This window comes from Meleagris gallopavo, chromosome 2, assembly GCF_000146605.3.
Source record: "Meleagris gallopavo isolate NT-WF06-2002-E0010 breed Aviagen turkey brand Nicholas breeding stock chromosome 2, Turkey_5.1, whole genome shotgun sequence".
In the NCBI taxonomy this organism is placed as follows: Eukaryota; Metazoa; Chordata; class Aves; order Galliformes; family Phasianidae; genus Meleagris; species Meleagris gallopavo.
Window position 1 is genome coordinate 50,110,154 of NC_015012.2, and position 23,949 is coordinate 50,134,102.

At 42.3% G+C, this 23,949-nt stretch overlaps 1 protein-coding gene across 2 annotated transcripts; it reads left to right on the forward strand.

The window, feature by feature from the left end:
• Positions 1–10: 10 nt before the first annotated feature.
• Positions 11–8,395, forward strand: IL22RA2 (interleukin 22 receptor subunit alpha 2). Of its 2 annotated transcripts, none has more exons than XM_010707252.3 (4): positions 11–362; positions 904–1,082; positions 2,111–2,280; positions 3,477–8,395. In XM_010707252.3, exons 1-4 carry the CDS (start codon positions 154–156, stop codon positions 3,609–3,611), a joined length of 693 nt encoding a protein of 230 aa, XP_010705554.1. In that variant the 5' UTR covers positions 11–153; the 3' UTR covers positions 3,612–8,395. The 2 variants fall into 2 exon arrangements, with proteins under 2 accessions (XP_010705554.1, XP_010705553.1); XM_010707251.3 differs by having other exon boundaries at positions 2,719–3,590.
• Positions 8,396–23,949: the final 15,554 nt, after the last annotated feature.

Consider the following 23,949-nt stretch of genomic DNA (forward strand, 5'->3'; position numbering starts at 1 on the left):
AAAACCACCATGATTTGTTCCTTTCACAATCCTGGCTGTGGGCTGTAATTTCTACATCTGCTCACTGCAACACGGAAAGTTTGGAATATGAGACCCAGATTTAACTTCCCTACCAGCTGCTAGCCTAAAACCACCCGAGCAGTGTGTGCCTGGATGCAGAGGTGCCTGCCTGGGAGAAATGTGTGCTGTCACTGTTCCTTACTATTTGCAGCCATTTTAGTCCTGGAAAATCGAGACCTTCGAGATGCAATCAAGCCACAGGGGGTACGGTTTTACTCACTGAACTTCAACAATACGCTGCGCTGGCTGCCTGGAAGGGCTGGAGAGGGAGAAACCACACTCTACTTTGTGCAGTATAAAGTGTAAGTGCCGGGGGAACTCCAGCATGCCTCATTCAGCAGCCCATCCCTGCTTGGCAAGCCAAAGGGATCTCGCAGGTGCCAAAGGATACCTGGGGCACAGCCACGTCCTTCACTGCTGCCAGCTCCCTGCACTTATCACAAGCCTGTAAAGTGCAGCTGAGCAGCCTGAAGGACATGGAGGTCAGGCACGTCTAGCAACGTGACACACACCCTCATGGCACCTCAGTGTGGCACATACATGCAGTTTGTGGGATGCCTCTGGGGCCACCAGCCTGCCCCAAACAGGTATGGCAGGTCAGGCGCCGTGCAGGAGCACAGTCAGAGGTTCGGTGGCCCGCTGTGCCACAGGGTGCAGTGCTGTTGCCTGTTCCTCAGGGGGGGCCTGCTCCACAAGGGAGGCCTGCTTCTGTCCCCAGCACATCTGGTCCAGCACCTCACAGCATGAAAGCCTTTGGTTCCTTTGGGGAACAGACTGTTACAAGTTCTGCACAGATCTGTTTGATGATAGCTAGGGCTCGCATTGCTCCTCCTTTCCCCAAAGGTATGGGCAGAGCAAGTGGCAAAACAAAGAAGAGTGCTGGGGGATTCAGAGCCATTTCTGTGACCTGACAGAGGAGACTTCTGACGCCTATGAGGCCTACTACGGCAGGGTGCAAGCTGCTTCAACCGATATCCGCTCCGACTGGAGCCTCAGCTGCAGATTCACTCCCTGGCGAGAAAGTAAGTGCAAACACATGGGCTCTCTGAGATGGGGCTGGGTTTTCTGCAGCGTGGAGCACAGCATTTTTGCTCCAAATCTGCTGTCAAAAGTGATCCCCTTCTAGCTAGAAAACTGTACTGAAAGAAGTTGTGTGTCCACAGCAGCTCTCAGGTGAAGTGTTTGCGATAAAATAACTTTCCTCACACTTGAACCGGCTCCAGGTGAGCAGCATCTTAGCTACAATTTGGGGATCAGAAATGCCTGGCTCCCTTCCACTCAACCTCTCCCTCAAGGCATGGAACTCCACAAAATACTTGCAGCAGTTTTAGACGCTGCTGGAAGCATTGAGCACAGTGTGAAGAAGGAAATGTTCTCTGCTAGAGGGAAAGGGGAGAAGAGAGAAGGCAGCTGCATAGCCAACAGCCTTCTCACATGCCTGTGTTTTTCCCACATGTATTTTCCTGGCAGTAGTATATTTAGAAAGGGCATGCACAGAGCTTTTAGTTAGTACAGCCATTGTAATTCCATAGTGCACAATGAAACTGCAGGATTGTTAGCACACTAAGCAGTGTCAATGTACCTACCACTAAGCTCCCATAAATTACCAATTTTTTCCCTCTCTGGTCAATGTAAAACTGAAGCGTAGACACCAACACAAGTCACTCCACAGCCCTGACGTGCAAACTAACTTGTCCTGTGTAGGCAAGACCATATTCTTTGAGCTAGAGCTGCATCTTGCAGCAGCAGCAGCTCACCTTGCCCTGCACCACATCCTCCTAAGAAGATGTGGGGCAGCCACTGCTTTCAGGGGTACACAGGCACCATGTGAAACCCTAGCTGTGTTTAACCAAGCAGGCTGCATGAGTTCTGAGAAGAATGATTGAAGCTGTGTCCTTGACCTGAAATGGTTCAAATATTTCTGCAGCTCAAGATAGCAGAAAAATGTGAAGAAAAAGAATCAGGGCAAAGAATCCAAAACATCCTGTTCTGTGGATCTTTATTAATAGACATGCTACAATCATGCTCACAGCTTTGTTTATACCCTTAGCTATGATAGGACCTCCAACAATAAAGGTGGTTCACAGCAACAAATTTGTAGTACTAAAGCTCCGGGCTCCACGTTCGGCTTATAAAAGGAAGAGAGGCAGCATGATACCAATGACAAATTATTATGATCTTCTGTACCAAGTCTTCATAATTAACAACTTGCTAGACGAGGTAAGTGCATATTCAGATATAAACTCTTTACCACTGAAAAGCCAAGAGAATATGTGCACACTCTTCCCTTTTACAGCCCTCTAGGATTGGAAGAGTGTAAATGGCTGTGTAAGTATCTGAACACAAAGTAAAGTTTTCAGGAATTGAATTTGGTTGAACTGGGTTGTAATTCATCCCCACTTTCTTCATTCCCACTGGTGTAGTATTTCAGAATCTAAAGCCTAGTTGAAACAGTTGGGACATGAGGGCAATTTGGGGTGTTGTTTTTTTTTAAAGAAAGAAAAAACAACAACACCAAAACTAACACATAAATAACTAATGCTAGTTAATGTTGTTGACTTAATGCCAACCCATGTGTTGCTCTGAACTTTCCATCCTTCCCAGCTTAGTAACAGACACACATGCATGACCAGCTGTTTCTCCTCCCTCTGTCTGAAGCAACACAGAGTGCTGGTGTATGAAGGAAAAGACAAGGTGATCAAAATAGAAGATCTGAGGCCGGGAATCAGCTACTGCATCGTGGCTAGAACATCAGTGCTGGTGCTGGGCCGCAGCAGTGCCTACAGCAGCAGACAGTGCACTGTGCTGCTGTGACCAGGTGGCCACCGCCGCAGGCCAGAGCCAGAGAGGATGCAGCAAGCTGACATCCACCCCCTCCCCAAAAGGAGAAGGTGACATATGGCAGGAATGCTGCTGTCTCACAGGGCATCATGTGCCAGAGTTCTTGCATCTTCTTGGCTCGTTTCACTCCAGATGAGAATGATAAGCCCAGTAAGGTTAGAAGAACAGTATGGATAATTATTTGCATGCTGTCAGAGTGCTCAGAAATGCCTCCTTCTTCCCTTTCTTCAAACAGCTATGCATAACATTGTTTCATCAGTTTTTACTGCCATCAAGCAATTATTAACCAGGAAAATGAGTGGTCTCCAGCTTTGTTAACAGGCAATTCTGCTGCAACATCTCTAGGGATTTACCTAGTGTGTTTAATCTAAATGTACCCATCCTCATTTAATGGCCATTATTTAGGTGTTATATGTTTAAAAATGAGTCGTTTATCAAATTTCATGAGTTTCTATGAGAATGCAGGAGTTATTTCAACTAGCTGGTCTAAGTAGTCTGTTTACTCACCTCAATCACTGTATTATATTAATGTATCACTTGCTCAGCAGAGATTTATTATTCATCCTGCCTTGCAGGTGCCAAGGCGCAAAGCACATAAGGACACCTGTGACATTGGCCACAGCAAGCTTAAGTTTGTGTCCTTTCTAAGAGAGGAAACCAGGAAATCTTCAGACTTTGAGCCTGTGCTTCTGGGTGCCTCCTGGCTATAGCATAACTGTAACAGATTGTCCTTCTTCTCCTTCATCAAGTGATGCATAACATTAGTCTTTCTTGAGAGACAGTCAATAGTTCAGGCTAAGGAGCTTGTTTCTAGGTGATTTCCCCACACTGATGCAGAGCTTTCCCCATACTGTACAAGGCAGAACAACTTACAGAGGTACAAGAGGGGTGCGGGCAGAAGGAATCTTCAGTTGAAGTCCATAGCATGCAGCTTAAACATGCACTGCAGCAGCAGTTCTTTCTCTTCCCAGTTATTGCAATAATGGTGGAGGCTGCCTCCTGTTACAGGCCCAGCTGTAAACTGACATCTGGGGTCTAAAATATGGCTGGACTACATATGTGGATGCTTTTTAAATTAAACTTTGCTGCATTAAATAATTAATGCATCACAATCATTTAATGTTACACAAATCCCAAGGATTCCTTGTATGCCCTATAGCACAATTTAAGACAATATGTATCTGCATTTACAGAGCAAAGAGTCTTATATTGTAATAAAAAAAATGTGAAAAGCACTTGTGAAAATATCTTTAAGATTGTTGCTACGGTTTTCTATTTTAAAACTTGAAGTTAAAATACGATTTATGAATTAGAAGTTTCAACACTTTGTTTCTTCTATAACAAAGATTGTAGAAGAAAGTGAAATAGAAGTCCTTTAAAATATGTGTGCTCAGTGCTATGCCTTCATAGTGTCCTCAGTATAACATTTCTGGTAGTGAAACCATCATACAATTAGACAGGAAATCATGTAAACTGAAACAGAAAAGATCCTTGCTTTCAGTTAATGACAGACATTTAAGGGGAAGAGACCTCTATTTTAAACCAATACATGATGAACAAGCTCTGTCCATCACCTGTCATTTCCAACGATTCAACTCTTCCTTGTCTTCGTCTCACAAGAGAGAAGTTTTCCTGGGCAAGGACTGAGTAGATACACACTAAGCCACCGATGGAGAGGGAAAGTGGCTTTTGTCAGTTCTACTAGGTCTGTAACTAATAATAATCTTTATACTTAACATCATTCTATTATTGGGAATTATATGAGGCAGTGAGAGAGGGCCAGGCATAAGAAACCAAAGTTTTACCCTTGGGTAAATGGAGTTCCCTGCTACATTGTTGCTCTCCACTTTTCCCTTAATTTACAGATACTGGGGTGAATTAGTTAATTCTAAATGAGAGACCTTGAGTTCATTTACACCCCGTTCGAACTATTTTCCATTTTTTTGTCGTCAGCACCTCACCTACAAGCAGCACTGCTGAAAGCAGCAGCAGGATGCCAGCAGCACGAATCTGGGAGGAGGCCTTGCTTAAGTAAGTGAATGCTGGTCACTTGTGCCCTTACGAAAATGAAAAAAGACATCACATATTAAATATTTCCACCATCTGATTCTAACACGTGATGTATTTGACGACCTCTCTTGCAAGTATCTAACCATGTCCACACACACAGTCCATAAAATCAGGTTTCCTGCTCAGTACTTCCCTATTTACTCCTCTCCCACTTCATCCAGTGATTTTACTGTGCCCCTATTGCACAGTTTCTTAATTCAGGTACATTTATTTGGGAAATGAGACTACTTAAACTTCAATACAATACCTAGCCCCATGACAAATTCCAGATCTCAGCAACTGCTGATAAGCTGCAAGAACTGCATGCAATCTGCATGATGCTGCCCTGCTCTACCCCTTGCACTGGGCAGAACCTCCATAAAACTGCTCAGGCAAAGAGTTAGGAAACAGCACGTTGTGTATTGCAGCACTGGTGACTTCATCCACTTGTGACTTATCACAACCTAAAGATATTTGCAGTAATTCAAGTTCTTTCTCAAATTCACTTCTTGCCTTAGTGCAGCTCATTTTACCCTTGTTAAACTAAGATAAACTTTTATTATGGTCACATCTACTAATCCTGGTCAGGGAACAGTCTCTAGATACTGTATCCATGTCAGATTCAGAGCATAAAAATGTTTAGGACTCTAAATCTTCAGCAGAATTTATGAAGAAGAAGGTGCCTGAAGAGTTTAGACCTGGCTAGGAATGTAGTAGGTGCTGTGCTATAGAATCATAGAATCCTCAGAGTTGGAAGGGACCTTTAAAAGTCATCTAGTCCAACTCCCAACTCCTACAGACTCACAGAAGTTGGAAACCAAATTATTTTTCTTTTTAACTTGATAAAATTATACAGAACTGTACACTGGGAAAAAGAATTAGAAATCTGAAGAAGTCTTGTGCTGTCATATTTGCTAAGAAGATTTCACTTCCTTAGCAACAACAGAGCCTTACAGAAAGTGGTGCAAGAGTTGCAGGAATTTCTTCCATTCTGAAAGCAACTTGATTTATTATTAACAACCCCATGATGTTCTGCAAAAGTCAATTTTCTCTTTCTATTTGGAATGTGAATTTATTTTTGGCATGGCTCTGCAATGTAATTTTACAAGGGAAGGTTCTGGTAAAATGGTTAGTGCCATATTTTTCTCCACAGGCAGCAATAGTGCCCTGTTCCCACAAGAAGTTCCATTGGGTTTGCAGAACAGAGGGTTCATGCAGGGACAAGTACTTCACTGTAGCAGGTACAAGCTGCATGATCTGCACCAACAGCACGTAGATAGTGCTGGTAATGCTGTTGCTTTTAAAAACAAAATTTTTGATGCCTTAGCCCATATGCTGCACTGCTGTTAATATCTCCGTGAAGGCAGAAAGGAGGAATAACTTTCTCCTAGGCTCTGAATTACAGCCGGGCTTTCCAGAAGGCAAGGGAGTTTGGAAATAATTGGAAAAGTGAATTCTGGCCTTCTTCCCCCTTCCTTCTCATGGGTACAAGGTCATCTCTGGTGTGGGTCCACCTCTCAGAGCTGATATGTTGGGTGTTCAGCACATGTGCACACAAGGCAGGATGCCTTCAAGTTGTTTGCTTGATCCCCACAATGGGGCTGTCCATGTAGTGCACATGCTGGAACTCTCCTGGCCTCTTCTCTGCTGTGAACTGTGGAGGGCCTTCTGCAATGAAGCCTGAATAGGGCGGAGGAGAGTAGTGTCCACGCAATTCCCCTACAAGCTTGCAGGGCCTAGCTGTACACACAACCTCCCCCCAGTTTTTTTTCCACCAGACACTTCCCAGCAAAGAGATAAAGCCTGGGTTGAAACCAGATGATCATCATGGCCCTCTTCAACCCAGTCATTCTATGGTTGCTAGAGCCACAGCATTTCCATTAAGTGGAAAGATGAAGCAGAAGAACAAAATCAGGACTTGCACAATTTGTTCTCTAAGATCTCGCCTGCTGCATCACTGGGGATGTCCACAGTCACGCACATAGTCTGTCGCAATGGCCTCATCTGGCCACGTCCTCCTGTCACAGCTGGGGATCCTGCCATGGAGAAATAAATATTACATCTTTCAGAGTATGCCATTATTGATCTTTCTGTGAAGTGGATCCCATCCCACAAGGCCAACCCTTTCTACCTCACCATGCTGAACATTACCTTATCTGTGGAATAGAGTAGCAGCTAATCTCCCACTGTGAATGATACCAACTTCCTTTTCCACTGGCACACACAGCTGCAATATTTGACTACTAGGCATTCAATAGCAGACTTCTGGAAAAGCTGATGGAGCAACAGCAATGGAGCAGATGCTTCAGCCTTATAAATTAGGAGAATATTATGCATAGCCAGCTGTACCATATACATGCCCAGTTTTATACGATGCCATGATCCTTGGCGTTCATCATATGGTCTAGCACTGGGCCAACCCTGTTCACACTTCCCATATATTTGCTCTAATCAGATTTAAATTTGGGGGTTATTTGCTTGCATGACTTGATCTTATGTAAGAACCTTCCTCATGGCCTAAGGGCAGGGTATGATTGTGAAATTATGTTGGTTTTTGCATCAGATCGATCAGGTGTTATCAAGTATTCCACTCGCAGTGAACTTCTCCTAACTAGACGACTTTCTGTGGATTTCCTATGGATTTTGATGTTTGCTACAATGATTGAAGGTATTAATCTGTAGTAAAAAAAGAAGCAAAACAACTCCCGAGAGTTAGTTTGCCACAAAGGACATAAAACATATAGTAAGAGTACATGTGCAGAGAAACAGGGAAAGAAATAGCACTGGTGTTCATCACCGTAAAAATGTACAATATCCTTAGCTGCTTGTTTTCAGGTTCTTTCATAAAATGCTTTCAAGAAGAAAAAAGCTTGATAATTGAATTTCCCAAATGATGAAATATCTTGCTGTTGTACTGCTGTTCTTACAAGTTGATTTTGCTGATGGCCTGTCTCAAACAGTCCTTGCTGCCAGGATTTTGTCTTGAGATGGGGAAAAAAAAAACAAAAAGGAAGGTTGAGCCTTGATGCGTAGAAGAAAATTTCAAAAAGATTCCTTGAGAAGGAATTTACCTGACGTAAATACTGAAGATTCAAAACCACTCTTATTTCTTAAATTATTATGTTCCTTTCTAAGGTATAGATTGTAAGGACACCTTACACTGATTCACATAAACACATACCCTCAGCGCTGACAAAATGCAGCCCAACAGGATGACATGGTGGGGACTCCAGTGGCATCCTTATGCTTAAACAGAAGAAGGGATAAGTGAACATCCACTGTGCTAACTGTTGTACTTACAAGAGTGATTGTAAAACTATCATTACATTAATGTCTTTATGTCCTTCAAGCAATGTCATTCTGTCATGATAGGGGCACTGTTTATTAATTCTGGGTTTTTTTGTTTATTTATTTTTGTAATAAATCATATTGATTTCAAGAAACAGCCATAAGCACTTGTTTTTCATTTTGAAACAATGCATGAGCAAGTATTTTTAACATTGTTATGGAACACCGGCTTTGTTTAAAACCTGGTAAATTACATGCATTTGATTGTCATAAGACTGGGATGAACTCTTATTTCAGGCCTAAATTCTTATTCTTGATTTTTATATTGGAAAGCATGAAGGTTCTAAAATTTATCAACAAAAAGAAAAACAATAGGGCTGACTCAAAATCACTCTTCAAGTTGATCTGCAAACTCACTAATTGTGTTCCCATATGCAAAGAGAGACATAAAATTGGGGCCAAAACAGATGTAAAACTTTGATTTAGGCAGAATGGAAAAGATTCTGGGGAACAGCAGAATGACTAATACAAGGCAAGAAGTGAGAGTGTGCACAGAATGCGGCTGGGGATAACATGCTTGCAGCATTAAAGGAGAAATGTGTGCTATTTCAACCAGCTTACAAAACACAAGCAAAGTGACTTGGACAGCTACATGTCTAACTGCTGGCACAGACACTAAACAATTTGTGCCTTTGAAAAGGACTGTTATATTAGTCTAGAGAAAGACCATTTTTTATGAGCGTCCACGGCCAAAGAGAAACCTTACACCTACAGGGTCATGATGCTCATGCATTCTGCTCAGAGAGATATTTCAACAGCAGTCTTTAAGCCTAAAGAGCCATTATCAAGAAGATGTTTTAAAAGAGAGATTCATCCATGGTAGCGGGAGCTGCAATTACTGGAAAGGCTTATTTGTTGCAGCTGTTCAAGAGATAAATCCAGACACACAGAAGGGCTGAATCACCTCAGCACAGATACCATTAAAGATATGTATATGATTTTGTGGTCATTTCACACCAACGAGCAGCTAAGTCCCTCCACACCGCTCTCTCACTCTCCATCCTCAAAAGACAATAATGATGAAAAAGGGTTAGTGAGAACTGAGAGAAGTGAGGCTGAGAGAAGGACAGAGAGATCCTTCACCAATTACCATCACCAGACTCAACATAAGAGAGACTGGCGTAGTTTATTGGCTGCTAAAAGCAGACTAGAGCAGTGAGAACTAAAAGCAAACTAAAAACACTTCTCTCCACCCACTCCTCTTTGTTCCCCCCAAGTGGTGAAGGAGAACAGAGAACAGGGGCTGCAGTCAGTCTGTAACACTTTGCTGCAATTCATGGTTACTCTCCATCCCTGCTCCAACATGGGGTCTCTTCCACACCTTTAGTTTGAGCAAATACAGTGCTTAGGATGTACTGGCGTATAGCTGGCAAAAATAGCTTATGGAAAGATTTTTTTCCTCCTTTTAAATAACAGAACCATACGAAAATCAACTGCAAGCACCAAATTATATTACCAACAGTCATCAAAAGGAACATTATATTGTTAATTTTGCCATGACTGACCACTGTCACAAAAACTATCCAGCTACTCCCAGACAAAGTAGGAAATGCAATAGTTTAAAACTAAGCAGTCACCATGATCCAAGGAAAGAGCTGTACATCCAAGAACCCGAGCTCTGTAGTCAGAAGCATGACCTCTCAAGGTCCAGTGACAGCCAGTCATGGTAAAGGATGAAGCGTGCAAATGATGTGAACTGGGGAGGGCAAACTGAACAGCAGAGAACCTTCAGTCGATTTTCCACAAACCCCAGCACTGCATGGAAGTAGGATCAACGAAAACACTTCCAGAGAAATATATCTAATGAAAACATGGCATTTTACTGAAAGGAAAACATTTATTAAAATATGTTTCAAAACATTATGTTCTTCAAGTGAAAAGCCAAAGCGAGTTCCTATTCTTTGTGGCCAAAAATATTTCCTTTGTTTTCCAGAGTGAGTTTTCCAGTGTGAAGCTGGTACTTCCCAAAGTCACCTCTGATCAGTATTTAATGCATTTAGTCATAGCTCTTACTAAAAACGGAGGTAACCTTTAGGAATGCTTCCGGTGAGATACCATTTCTTTCAAAGGAGAAAAATTCAATAGCTCTTCCTGGAGTGCAGAATACAGTCATGAATGCAGGAAGGAAGAAAGAGGACACTGAACTGCACTGCTTACTGTCCCAAGAGGGACGCTCACATTAGAAGCTGAGATTGTTCTGATCATCCTCTGCTTTTTATTAGTGACATTCCTGTGATTTCAGTGACACAGACTGACATGTCAGCATTATACATGGATGTGAAACCAAAGAGTCTCCCCTGCCTTAAGTCATGGCTCCTCTCTGTTGCAGGAATTCTGCTCATTTCTTGCAAGTTTCACAAATACACCCTGAAATACACCATTTCCCAAATTCCTGCTACACTATCTAGAAAAGAATCACAGAATCGTAGAGGTTGGAAGGGACCTCCAGAGATCATCGAGTCCAACCCCCTGCCAAAGCAGGTTCCCTACACCAAGTCACATAAGTACGTGTCCAGGCAGGTCTTGAATATCTCCAGAGAAGGAGACTTCACAACCTCCCTGGGCAGCCTGTTCCAGTGCTCCGTCACCCTCACCGTGAAGAAGTTCTTGCACGCATTTGTGCAGAACTTCCTATGCTGCAGTTTCTGGCCGTTTTCCCTTGTCCTGTCTCCACACATTGCTGAAAACAGTCTGGCCTCGCCACTCTGCCCCCCACACCTCAGATATTTATAGACCTGGAGCAAGTCCGCTCTTAGTCTTCTTTTCTCAAGGCTAAACAGACCCAGTTCACTTAGCCTTTCTTCATAGGGGAGATGCTCCAGGCCCTTCACCATCTTTGTGGCCCTCCGCTGGACTCTTTCCAAGAGATCCCTGTCTTTTTTGTACTGGGGAGCCCAGAACTGAACACAGTACTCCAGATGAGGCCTTACCAGGGCAGAATAGAGAGGGAGGATCACCTCCCTCGACCTGCTGGACACGCTCTTCTTAATGCACCCCAGAATGCCATTGGCCTTTTTGGCCACAAGGGCACACTGCTGGCTCATGGCCAACCTGTTGTCCACCAGGACGCCCAGGTCCCTCTCTGCAGAGCTCCTCTCCAGCAGCTCATCCCCCAGCCTGTATTGGTGCATGCAATTATTCCTCCCTAGGTGTAAGACCCTACACTTGCTTTTGTTGAACCTCATCCGGTTTCTTACTGCCCAGCTCTCCAGCCTGTCCAGGTCTCGCTGAATGGCAGCACAGCCTTCAGGCGTGTCAGCCAATCCTCCCAACTTCGTATCATCAGCAAACTTGCTGAAGGTGGCCACTATCTCCTCATCAAGGTCATTGAAGAAGATGTTGAACAAGATTGGACCCAGCATAGACCCCTGGGGGACACCACTGGTTACAGGTCTCCAAACGGACTCTGCACCGCCAACGATGACCCTCTGCGCTCTGCCAGTCAGCCAGTTCTCAACCCAACTCACTGTCCACTCGTCTATCCCACAGTTCCTCAGCTTTGTTATAAGGATGTCGTGGGAGGCAGTATCAAATGCCTTGTTGAAATCAAGGTAGACTACATCCACTGCTCTCCCCCCATCCACCCAGCCAGTGACAACATTGTAGAAGGCTACCAGGTTGGTCACGCATGACCTCTCCCTGGTGAACCCATGCTGACTACTCCTGATAACCTCCTTTTTTTCCAATTGTCTGGAGATGGCATCCAGCACAAGCTGTTCCATCCCACCTTTCCAGAGACAGAGGTGAGGCTGACTGGCCTGTAATTATTTGGATCTTCCTTCTTGCCCTTTTTGAAGACTGGAGTGACTTTGAAGAAAACAATGAAATCAAAGCCTAAAAATCTTCTGCTATATAATCACAGGTGTTTGGACAGCTTACTGAGGCTTACATGTGGGGAACTAAGGATTAACTCCCCTTTCCATGTTTCATTTTAGCTGGTAAACAATGTAGAACATGATGCATTTCTACAAACAATCACAATTAAAACCATATGTTTAATGTTTACAATCCAAGTGCCACTGATACTTTTTAATGAATTTCATGACTCTAGTAAGCTGAAGATTGATCAGGCAGTGGGACAAAATATATACACGTTTATATATCAGTATAAGAAAGGGAGAAAAAAATCAGTGCTAAAAATGAGGTAGAAAAAAACGTAGAATACCCTTGTGATGTGGAAAACAGAATTTCCCAGAGCTATTTACACTTTCTTAGGGACCAAATTAAACAAAAGAGTAAGAGATTCACTTTTTCCTTTTCTCCATCTTGTGTTGGCTATCATTTCTCAGGGGCTGTTAACTTAACCCCATGAGGAATTTACCCATGTAGTAAACAGAGCTTCCAGGTAAGGTCTGAGTAGGCACAAGCCAGTATTACTGCATGTAATGGTTGTAGAAGACCATAAGTTTGGGCTGGTGTCACAAGTAGAGCACACCTCCTTTGCTTCAGGCTGAAGCAAAGTCTGACTGGGTTTTCAAAGTGTGATGTCCAGCTTCATGCCATGAAGCAGACCATCTGCATTCAGTTGCTTAGAGAAGCATCTTAGCCATGATCTGCATAAAAACAGCAGATGCGAATGTTTCACTGCCATAGAGAAATCCAAACTGCTTGGAAAAGAGAATTTCTGTTTCTAAAACACAAGAAAAAAGAAAAAAAAAAAAACAACCACAAAACAAAGCAAAAACAAACCTCAAGTCACAGACATGTATAATTTCTTTGTACTCTATGAGCTTGCATAGTTTGACATGAACTGTGCATGGAAAAGCACATTTCAGAACTCGGGCTTTAATAAATGTTTACACTTCTTCCTTTATTTGTTTAAAGGAAAACATAAAAAGAGAATGAATCAAATTCATGTAGGTTTTGTGGTTGTTCTTGAAACAAGTCTGTTCTTATATTCTTGGGAGAGGCACACAGCTATTCCTCCATAGATGGACAAACAAAGCAGAAAAGAACAGTGTAATCCTAAATCCCAAGGGAACATTTTCCAAGTAAACCAGGGGACTATAAAGAGTACAGTCTGTCCGAACCACACATGGGATTATACTGACATGCTGTGGCAAGACAGTAGCAATACAGTGCCTGAGTTACTTCCATAACCACAGGCTGCACTGCTACTTTGATAACAGCTATTGTTCATGCTTTCAACCAAAATAAAAACAGTGGTGAAATGTCAGATTTGGAAACTACATCAGCTAAGCAAATTCTGTACACTGTCTAGGTATGATTTCCTTCTGGTCATGAGCATCGCTGTAAGGCTTCATTTTTGTTTTAGCCTCTCTCTGATTGAGAGACAGAGAAATCTGAGGTCAGGAGCAGACAAGAAGCCCAAGAAAATATACAAGAAAAAACATGTGACTGGGTTCTTCCATGTTTTCAGTGATGGTACCTGAAACAACTGAGGTATTTCCACATGTCAGCAGAGTGGAAAATATCATACAGCTCAAAGACAGAGCTGAGTTTGAATCCTGACCTGAAAACCCAACACCTCATACAGCTATGTTTGGAGGCCTCTAAACTGCCAACTTTGACACAGCAAGAAACCTCTTTGTTTTCCAAAAAAATTTTCCCTGAATGACTCAACTGAATAATTCTTCCCATATCTCTGCTGTTTAAGGGGAAAATAGTTCAGGCACAAGTTCAGTGCCGTGAGACGAGGCATTTCCAGAGGACAAGCCAGCAGTGTTCCCAGAACAGAGCAATGACTAAGCTGCCTGAACTTCATGCCTCTCACTCACGGTGACAGACAGCACCTCCACAGCCAGCAGGACTTAGAATTCTAGTTTTAACAGTTTCAGTCTTTTCAAGCAAAATAGTTAGAATGCACATTATAAATGTGAATATTGTGTGCTTCTCTTTCCCAGTGTAAACTGGTCATCAGGTCCAAGAAACAGTGCCAGAGAGCTTCACCGTTTGTCCTAACCAGTGAGCGAGCAGCAGTGGTAGGGGAGTGAAGGATGATACACACAGTGTGTATGTAACACAGACAGCTCTATTGCACCACCAACTTCTAACCTGTCAACAGGAAAACCTCTGCAGCGTTCTTTGCTGTTTGAAACCTTTCTGGGCAGTGAGAAACGTGTCAAACATGGAGCCTCTCTGTGTGACCACGAAGATCACGCGTCATTCAAACATTACGTTAGCTAAAAAGGGTCACATTTCCTAGGTATGAGGAAATGTGTTCCATGAGGTACGCAGTATTCAGAGACCGCTCACTTCAATGGAAATTAGGCAGCTGAACGACATCCCTAAGCTTTAGAGTGCCTTAGCACCTTCAGTGTATTTATCTTTGTATTTATCTCCCTATGAAACAAGGAAGGGCTCTAATTCGGTCTATAAAAATACAAACATATACGGACAACCCCAAATACCTTTGAACAAAGTGATTTGCTATGATTGCATGACGAGATTTTGGAGCATAGGACACTGAGCCTTTTTTTCCCTCTGGTCTGAGGACCTCAGATCCAAGATTGCTGTAGCAGTGCTCATTGTTGTTACCTAAAAACACACAGTCTCCATTTAAATCTCTCTAAGTGGGACATGAAGGAGAAATCTGAATACATCTTCCTTTGAAATAAAGATAACGACGCCGTTTATATTACAATCAATGGCCTCAGTAGTTAAAGGTAGTTCAAATCTTAAATATCATTTTAAGGTAAAACAACCATTCTGGCACACTGGATCACAAAGGACACAGACCATTACAGAAGGGCTGACTCAGCAGCAGAAGTCACAGTCCCTTCTCTGAGTTCACCCTGAACATTAAAAACACACACTTTTCTGCTACAAGAAAGAAAGCACTAAACAAGCAGCAAAGTGTTTGCACTGAGAAAAAAAGTGTATTCTCCACTTCAGCAGAAGATGCCCTCCAACGTACTCCTCAGGCCAGTGAAAACACACATTCTCAATCTACAACTGGGAATGTTTAAATGCTGTTACGTACTGACATTTTAGCCTCTGTTGTCATTAAAACCAGATTCCTATCAATGGCACTGTTGTGTAGGAAGTGAGCTGCACGAAGCAGCAACAGATCTGTTCTGCCTACTGAGGAAAAGTTTTCCAGAAGTGAACACAAATACACTCTGCTGAAATGACATTTTTTTCCTCTTCCTCCCTTCCTCCATAGTAAGCATGTCCAGACTGATGCGCTGCTCTTTCTTTAAGCAGAAACACAATGTATCAGATTACATGTTCCATGTCTGCATATCTGAACTCCTCCACTCACCCATTTGCCTTCGTAGGGCAGCAAGCTGATCTTCTGCAAGTTGTCTGCAAAAAAAGTAACTAAAATACTCATACCACAACACGGTTCTTTTTCTATTCCATCCTGCAACTATTTTTAGTTAATATAGTTCAAGCACTAATATAAAAAGAATCAAGAAATGTAACTTAATGCAAAAGAGCTTTTTCCAGTAGATAAACAAATGTCACCGCAATATTTGTATCTACAGCGAAAGGAACAGTTCTTCAGTAGCTGACAGTCACTGCCTAGTGTATAATTCTCCTTTTTGTCCCAACATGTCAGTCATTATAAGAAGTATGGATACAAATACCAATTGGCTCGAAGTTTACTCACAAGAAAACTAAAAGCATTATCTGTAAAATAGTCAAAGAACAATTGAAGTGGGAGGGTTAATACCTTTAGTACTTTAATATGATTAAAATTTCCTGGGCCAGAGAAAGAAAGGTTGAGAAAACCAATTCTGCAGCCCAGTGTTTCCTCCTTCTGGCACATCCCCAGAACTCTGCTCCCTGCACCAGTAATAATTTTGGTATTTTATGTTACTGCAGAGACTGGAGAAAAGCACCCCAGGCACTTACAGCTCTCCGGATAGCACAGCCAACTTCCCCTCCTGTCACCTAAGAGCCAGCTGTTGCACTTGCTCCCAGAGCAGCAGACACTGCAGCACCAGGAGCCCAATTCCAGTGACATCTATCTTTACCTCCCAATTTAATAAGAGAGGCAAAAATCCAGTGTGAGAGTATGGAAACGTGAAGGAGAAGGTAGCAGCAGGGGCAATTCTCCCCAGCAAGTTGGCTGCTTCTAAGACTGCACTGCACCAGGCATGATGCCTAGAAATTAAATATTACACAGTCAAATGTTGCAATGCTGAATGTTGCAATGCACAGATCCCACTTGTCACCCTATCCCTCCAAGCCCTGGCAAAAACGCAAGAAATGAGTTTAGATAAAGTCATGCAAAAGTCCTGTGCTGACTAGCTCCCCATGCAAGGAGTGGGCAGGAGGAGGCAATGTGCACCCAGCGGGGACAGCCCGCACCTCCCTCCACTGGCACCCTGAGATTTGCAAAGGCCACAGCACAGGAGCATCTGGTGGTTTGTGAGAGGGATACAGCTAAGTATTAGCTTGAAAACACTTGTGTGTTTGAGAACGAGAACCCTATGAGCACTTCCAATCTGGCTGTTAGCTGCAGTATCAACTACAGGCTTGCAGCAGAGTGGCTGGAAAGATGCACAGAGGAAAAAGGATCTGGAGGTGGTGGTTGACAGCTGGCTGAATGTGAACCAGCAGCATACCCAGATGGCCAAGAAGGCCAATGGCATCCCAGCTTGTATCAGAAACAGGGCAGACAGGAGGAATAGGAGACTGTCCCCCTGTACTCAGCTCTGGTGATTCCACACCTCGAGTGCTGTATTCAGTTTTAGGCCCCTCACTACAAGAGGGACATCAAGATTCAGGAGTATATCCAAAGAAGCTGTGAAGGGTCTGGAGCACAACCTTGTGGGAGGTGGCTGAGGGAACATGGATTTTCAGTCTGGAGGAGACCTGATCACTCTTCACAACGCCCACATTGTAGCAAGCAACTCTGTACCTAATGGATGGCCACGTTGGTTTTTTTTTTTCCTTTTGTGAACACACACAATCCTGGCTGCCAAATTGCTAAGACACTTGATCACCTCTGAAGTATGCAGTCTCAGCAGCCCAGTCAGTCTCCAGCTTTGGTCCCTCTATAAATTTGCCTGATGACTTACTGACAAGGCTGGAGACAAGTTTATGTCTGTTCCTGGTTCCTTTAAACAGCCCGTCACTTCTCTCTGTTGTGCTACTGCTGCTGTCAGAAGCGCACGGTAAGAAAGGAAGAAGCAAACCCATCAAAACAATGAGATTTGTATTGCAAATGTGAGATGGAAGTCAGCTCACATTTACACACTACCTTTACTGTTACTTGAAAAATCATTTCAACATCAACCAAGCAAGAAACCACCAGGTATTTTCTCATGTCTTAGAGTGATACAAGGACCCAACAGCATGATTCAATGGGACTGTAATTTATTTTGGTAGGCAGATGGCAAGAAAACACGCAAAGCATTCAAATAATCAGTGTGGGTGTTGCTAAGACATGAATTAAAGTTTACAGGCCATAAAATCTAGGATTTTATAGAGATGAACTGCATTATAGACACATGCTTTCGGTGTGGGCTCATCAAAATTATGAAAGCGAAGATCATGGGAAACTGATGGGTGCTTCTAGGGTTGATCTAATTATGTGTCACCAATCCAGCTTTGCCTACATCTAGCTACTTCCTGCTGTGGGAAACCCTGTCAAGCTGAGTCTTCTGGAATGTTTTCAAGGACCAAAACCCATTCTATAAGGTACGTTAAAACCAAATGGAGTTGAAGTTGTGCCCTTGCACAGATTCTTTCAGACCATACCTCACATAGGAGAGTAGGAGTTTCATTTAGTTCAGATATTTTATTCCAATTTTACTAGAACTCCACTGAAAATATGTTTGGGGCAGGATGCAGTCACCTAAATCAGTGCTGTAAGTACATTCTAGGTGCTGAAGGATCCTGCCTGGACTCCAGCTTAACTATAAAAGAGACTTTAGGCCTCCCTGTGAGATGCTGCATCTACCTGTTCTTGCAGATGCCTCGACACCAAAGGTCACATTTAGTACTTATATATGCCTGTACTTAGGCAACTACATCCTTTGTCAGCTGGCTAGTCAGCTGACTTGCTATTGAAGATGTGCAGGATACAACTTCCACTGGGTTTATCTCAAGTTGCCATTAGCCTGCAATGATCTGTGAAGATCCACTGCCTGTGGTGGCAGGTCAGACGCCTGGTGCTTATGTGGACGCTTGCTGTTGTTCTCATACCAGTTCCTATAGAACAAGAGGCAGCAGCAACCAGCACTGGCAGCAAGATGATGTGAGGAGCAGAAGTCTCACAGACAAAGGGAACAGAATCACAGAATCTGTTCTTTAGTCTGGCTGCTGACAACAGAGAGGCAATACCAATTAGTAGGATTGCACTGGAGACTTCTGCTGCGTGATGAGCTCTCTGTCCCTTCAAGGGATAAAGTGAACATTTTAACATCAGCCCAATAATTACAGGAGGTTATGGGCACCTATCAGCACCTCTGTATTGACCACCATTAGCAGGCTATAGACGTGGGGCTATATAGGGTCTGTAGATAGCCACCTTTGGGAGCCCTACCGTTAATGCCTCACCTGTTCCCTAGCTGAGCAGCATTGTTACCAAAACACATGCTACGTATCAGTGAATGGCTTCTAGAGCCTGGCACAGAGCACATGTGTTGTCACCACTGCCTGACTGTGGTCTGTACAAGACGAATGGAGTAGGTCTTACATATGACATGCACAGATGTCTGAAATCATTTCTCCTCTGAAGAGTTTACAATATGGATGGAAGCATAAATAGAGCCATGGTGCAATACAAAATCAAAGTGTCTCTATTCTTCCCAGATCCTAAATGAAGATGTTACAGAAAAAAAAAAAGATTACTTAAGAGTTCAGCAGCGACAGCTTATGCCTAGTGCAAAAGATTTAAAGACTAACACATTATTTTGCAGTAATAAGAAATACCAACCATTGTGGTATTAAAGAACTTTGTTTTCAAAATGATAGAGGTATCTCAGATTCCTTGAATATAGGTCCAGATACTGCTGTGAGATGGCATAGCCTTGGTCACAGTATGTGCATAGCTCTTGCCACACAACATGCAGTAAAGGCTTGCCTCATGCATTTGGCTATGTTCCTGAGATCTGTGTACTTAATTTTGCTGTCACACTTTGGCTGCATTGCCACTCGAATTCACAATCACCTCTCATGACTTTGGTCCAGGAAATCCTTCCTCTTCTCTGCACGAACCATCACAGTTACACGTGGAGATATCTGCTTACTTGAATCATCCATGGTAAGCCAGTGCTAAAGCCAGGATACCAGACTTGAAAGGTTAATGATCTATCCATTATGTTAAATCCTCTGCAGCAGCACTAATTCCTCCTATTCAGTCACACTTTTCCCAAGAGCTTGTGACAATACCATAGACATGGAAGGGTAGCTGATGTATTGCTTTCATGCAAAAGGTCAGATGAAGGAAGGCCAGACACTAGAGGCTGTTGCCCTATAAACTTAGTGTCTGACTGGTCTGTTTGCCTTAAAAGTATTCTTTGACACTGAGAAATTACTACAAAAATAACACAGAGACTTTCAGTACTCCAGTTATCTGTTTGTACTCCAATCAAATGAGAAAATAGGTTTTGTTATAGTCTAGCATCACATATTCACTCCGCAGTGAAAGACAAGGCTTTCAAATTTGCCATGCTAGCTATGCGTATATCGTATCTTCATGTTGGGGGAAAATGATTAAAGTTATCACAGAAGATAACACACAGTAAGGCTGTAGGTTAAGAGTTCTGTTATTGATCTATTATAATAATCAGCGTCAACAGAAACAAGGGGTAAACATTTTTCCTTTGAAATAAACAGGTATATGACACTTTTCAGCTCAGAACTGCAATTTATGTCTATGAACAAAGTATATATCAGTATACATGCACGAGTACAGAAATATGCTTATATGTAACATATTTGTTTATGAATATACAAATATACACATAATATAAGCACGTATTAATTACATATAAGCATGTATATTCTCTGTAAGCAGAGGGGACACAAAAGACCTGAAGCCATCGCTTCTGAGCTTCTCTCTGTAGGAGAGTTAATTTCTGACAGCAAGATAAATGAAGGGGCAGCTGTGTTCATTCTCCAGCGCTCATGTTTATTTAGTATCCTGATTAATGATGAGTGCTATACTTAGTCTAATTTATCTCTTACAAGCCTTTATATGCTGTTCAGAAGCCAATGTAAAGTTTATGTGCAGATGCACCCACGCAATAAAACGATTCCATATTGAAAATGACCACAGTTTAATTTCCAAGTGAGTCCCCAAGGAACTTAATGCTAGGGAGGCAGTATCTCCGCCTGCCTTGACTTTAAGCTCACATTGCAGATTCATTGGCAGCCCACAGGAGAGTTATAACATGCCACTAAAAAAAAGATGCAGTGGAAATTGTGAGAAAACTGTGACATCCAGTCACTTCTAAGATAAATTCTATAGTTTATTTTGACTCTATTGAAAGAGATGGAAAGAAGTGGGGATACTGGGATAAAAGCCCAGCCTCAGAAGACATCCGATCAAGCCAAGAGACTCCAACCTGTATCCAAGGACTCTCCCCTCACTTTGCAAAGTCATCCCATCCCAGAAAAATGTACACGGGATGAGTCTTCAACAGAAAAAGCAAATTAAGGAGAACTGTCATGCCCTTGTAAAAGCTTTTTAATGGCATTTCCTTTTTCAACTGAAGAAATATTTTAAAGGATGAAAGTAATTGACAGAACGGTATAAGTGGGGATCATCAGAAGGGCTTTCAACTCCACTTCAAGGGCCAGTTTATTGGAAACTTTTGCAATGACAAAGAACTCTGTGAGCAAACTCTGCATGGTCTGAGCACCAAGAGCTTGAAGAAGCTTGGAAATGTCCCTTGGTGGGAAATAGGAAGAAGCCATTTCATAATAAAGCCAAATGCAGAAGAATAGCCAAACGCTAACTCAACAATATTCACCAGTTCTTAGAAAGTCCAACAGAAATTGGGAATGACTCCCAAACTGATACACAAGCAGAAGAATTATAGTCAAAAAAACAAAGGACATCCTAAGTAAAAAAATCAGAAATGAAAGTTCTTTACAGTAAAGAAAGAAAAAACAGCAAAGAAAAAAAGCCAATAGACTATATATCTGTTCTTTACATTTAAGTAATTCTTGCTTTCTGATGGGATGAATGTCACCATCTGTTTGGCAGGATACAACTGAAACCTGCTAAAGGCTTACACTTCTCTATTGATTGACCCACTTGGACATTGAGTTTGACTCTAATCCTACTTAGAGTTGCATTTTCAACTTTGTTTATTTCCTCTTTGTTTAGTATTTCACCTTAAATTTACAATTTCCCTAAATAACACTACTCTAGGATGATAGAATCATTAATCATAAAAATCACAGAATGGCTTGTGTTGGAAGGGACTTCAAGGATCATCAAGTTCCAACCCCTCTGCTGTAAGCAGGGTTGCCAGCCACTAGATCAAGTACTAGATCAGATTGCCCAAGGCCCTATCTAACCAGGCATTAAATACCTCCAGGGACAGGGCATCCACAACCTCTCTGGGCTACTTGTTCCAGGACCTCACCACTTTCTCAGCAGATAATGAATATGGATATTCTTCTATTCAGATTTTAATAACAGTTGGTAAAATATGTAAACAAATCGAATTCATCTTTAAACTCTGAGATTTTGTGATGAATATAGCATTCATTCTTCTCAAGCAAATCTTCTCTTATGTGTCTTGTAGGACATGGACGCTGATAAATGTAATGCAGAAGCTGCAGTTTCCATGAGATTAGATTGTTGACACTTTAAAAATCAGATTCAATGGAATTTACGGTGACTCAAACATTCATCCTATCAAGCATTTGTGTGGACATATTAATTTTTTTTTTTATTTTAAACATTGTAGGGAATTAGAATAGCAGTAATGCATATTCCTTCCAGAAGTTAAGTGTCTCATTTATAGCTGACGCTTTCAAAATTTTACCATTATGGCTTCTTCATAGACTATTCTTTTATTATTTTTTTCCAGTTTCCTACTGCAACAAAACACTTGTAAAAACTTGATTGAGAGATAGTCTACATGTGGGATACAGAGGTCATCCGCACCTGCAGCAAATCCTTCAGCCCACTTCCCAGAGCCCTCTCTGGCTACTGTGAGCCTCAGTTTGGGCACTCAGCAAGATCCTTCTCAGAGTGGATGGAAGCATCCAGGAGAAAAAAATACAACAACAACAAAAAACTGAACTGCTTCCTGTGGTGCTGCAGCTCTGAATGCTGCAGTCTCAAAGATCTCCTGCTTCTTCTGAGTTTCAGACATGCTGAAGTTTTTACCGAAAACCCACAAACCCTACTGACACTGACTCAAAGATGCTGTGCCAAGGCCATCATGGCACCTTGTAACAGAAATGCTGAGTCATGGCATGAAACAGTGACCGAGCACCTGGTAGGAAAGCAGGACCAACCCAGGGGAGCTCAGATATATGCAATGCACCTGAGTAATCAGAAGGGGTGGAATATCCCCCCCGCTTTTGTTTCCATGTCCACAGATGCTGCATTTGGGCTTATCTTCACTTGCTGCAGCCTAGGACTTTGCTACCCCACTATCATTGCTGTGCTTTCCATTGCATTATGGTGTTACATCTTCTCTACTAAAGAGCCTCAAGCTCTGTTTTAATGCCATCAGCTGCATTTTAGATGGAAGCAACTCAGAACAGCTGGTGGGAACTATTATCTCATATCAGCTACATGTATTCCTGCTCCTCCTGGACCATGTTTTCCCACCTTTATGACAAAACCCTGCCTTCAGGCACCTCTCCAGTGTTCTTCCATAATGAAACAATGCTACAGTAACACTGAACCTATGACATACATACCACCTCTTTCAGGAGTTCAATACAGGAGAATCAATTATTTATCAGGATCTAAGCTTTCTCCATTTATTTGATGTCTGTTTCAACACTCTCTTATGATTAAGCATTTGCAATGTTTTGCTTTGCTACACTATTATAGCACATCAGTATCACTTTGAAAGGGATGGTTTCCACAGTCCCCAAGGGGATGCAACAGATCAAAATAATGTGTGATTACATTACTGCAATCCCCAGAGCAATACACTTTAAATACAATTCATGCTGCTGGTCAGTGAGACAGATTCATTCAGGTGACTTAATGAATCATGATTTACTAACTCCTTTCCAAGAGACAGCAGAGTAATATGCATTTCATGCTCCATTTGCTCAGGCTGCTTTGCACCAAAAGACTACATGAGTGCAACCTTCTGATATTGTCAGGGTTCTTTTCTGAGGACAGGATAAATTAGATCTCTTCAAGAGGAACTTCAGTTGCTTTCTGCTTGCAGGAGGCATTAACTGCTTCCCACCAGCAGAGTCTTACCTGAAGATGCACATTTAATATTGCATTGTTGGGCCCGAATATTTCTCAGAGTTATTTGTGCCTCAGTGATGTACAGTGCTACTATAATTAATATTTCTCCATCTAGGTTAGAATTTTCTCTCTCAGTGAACTCACCTTGGATTTGGTTTTACAAAACACGAGAAGTTCTCTGGGCTGTGGTCAGTACTCAGGTCTACTGTTTGGACTATGCAAATCAGGATTTGTAAATACACCCTTCAAAATAGCTCTGCAGCTGTGACTTTGGAGGATGGAAGAATGATTTTCACTTCCTTTACTGCAATAGCTTAACTTTATGGGTT

Bases quoted from the DNA above. Each gene is read 5' to 3' on its own strand.
- IL22RA2 (XM_010707251.3), top strand. From the start codon at position 154: ATGCAGAGGTGCCTGCCTGGGAGAAATGTGTGCTGTCACTGTTCCTTA. The intron at 363-903 runs GTAAGTGCCGGG...CTTTCCCCAAAG, and splicing joins TACTTTGTGCAGTATAAAGT to GTATGGGCAGAGCAAGTGGC. The intron at 2,281-2,718 runs GTAAGTGCATAT...CTCTGTCTGAAG, and splicing joins TTAACAACTTGCTAGACGAG to CAACACAGAGTGCTGGTGTA.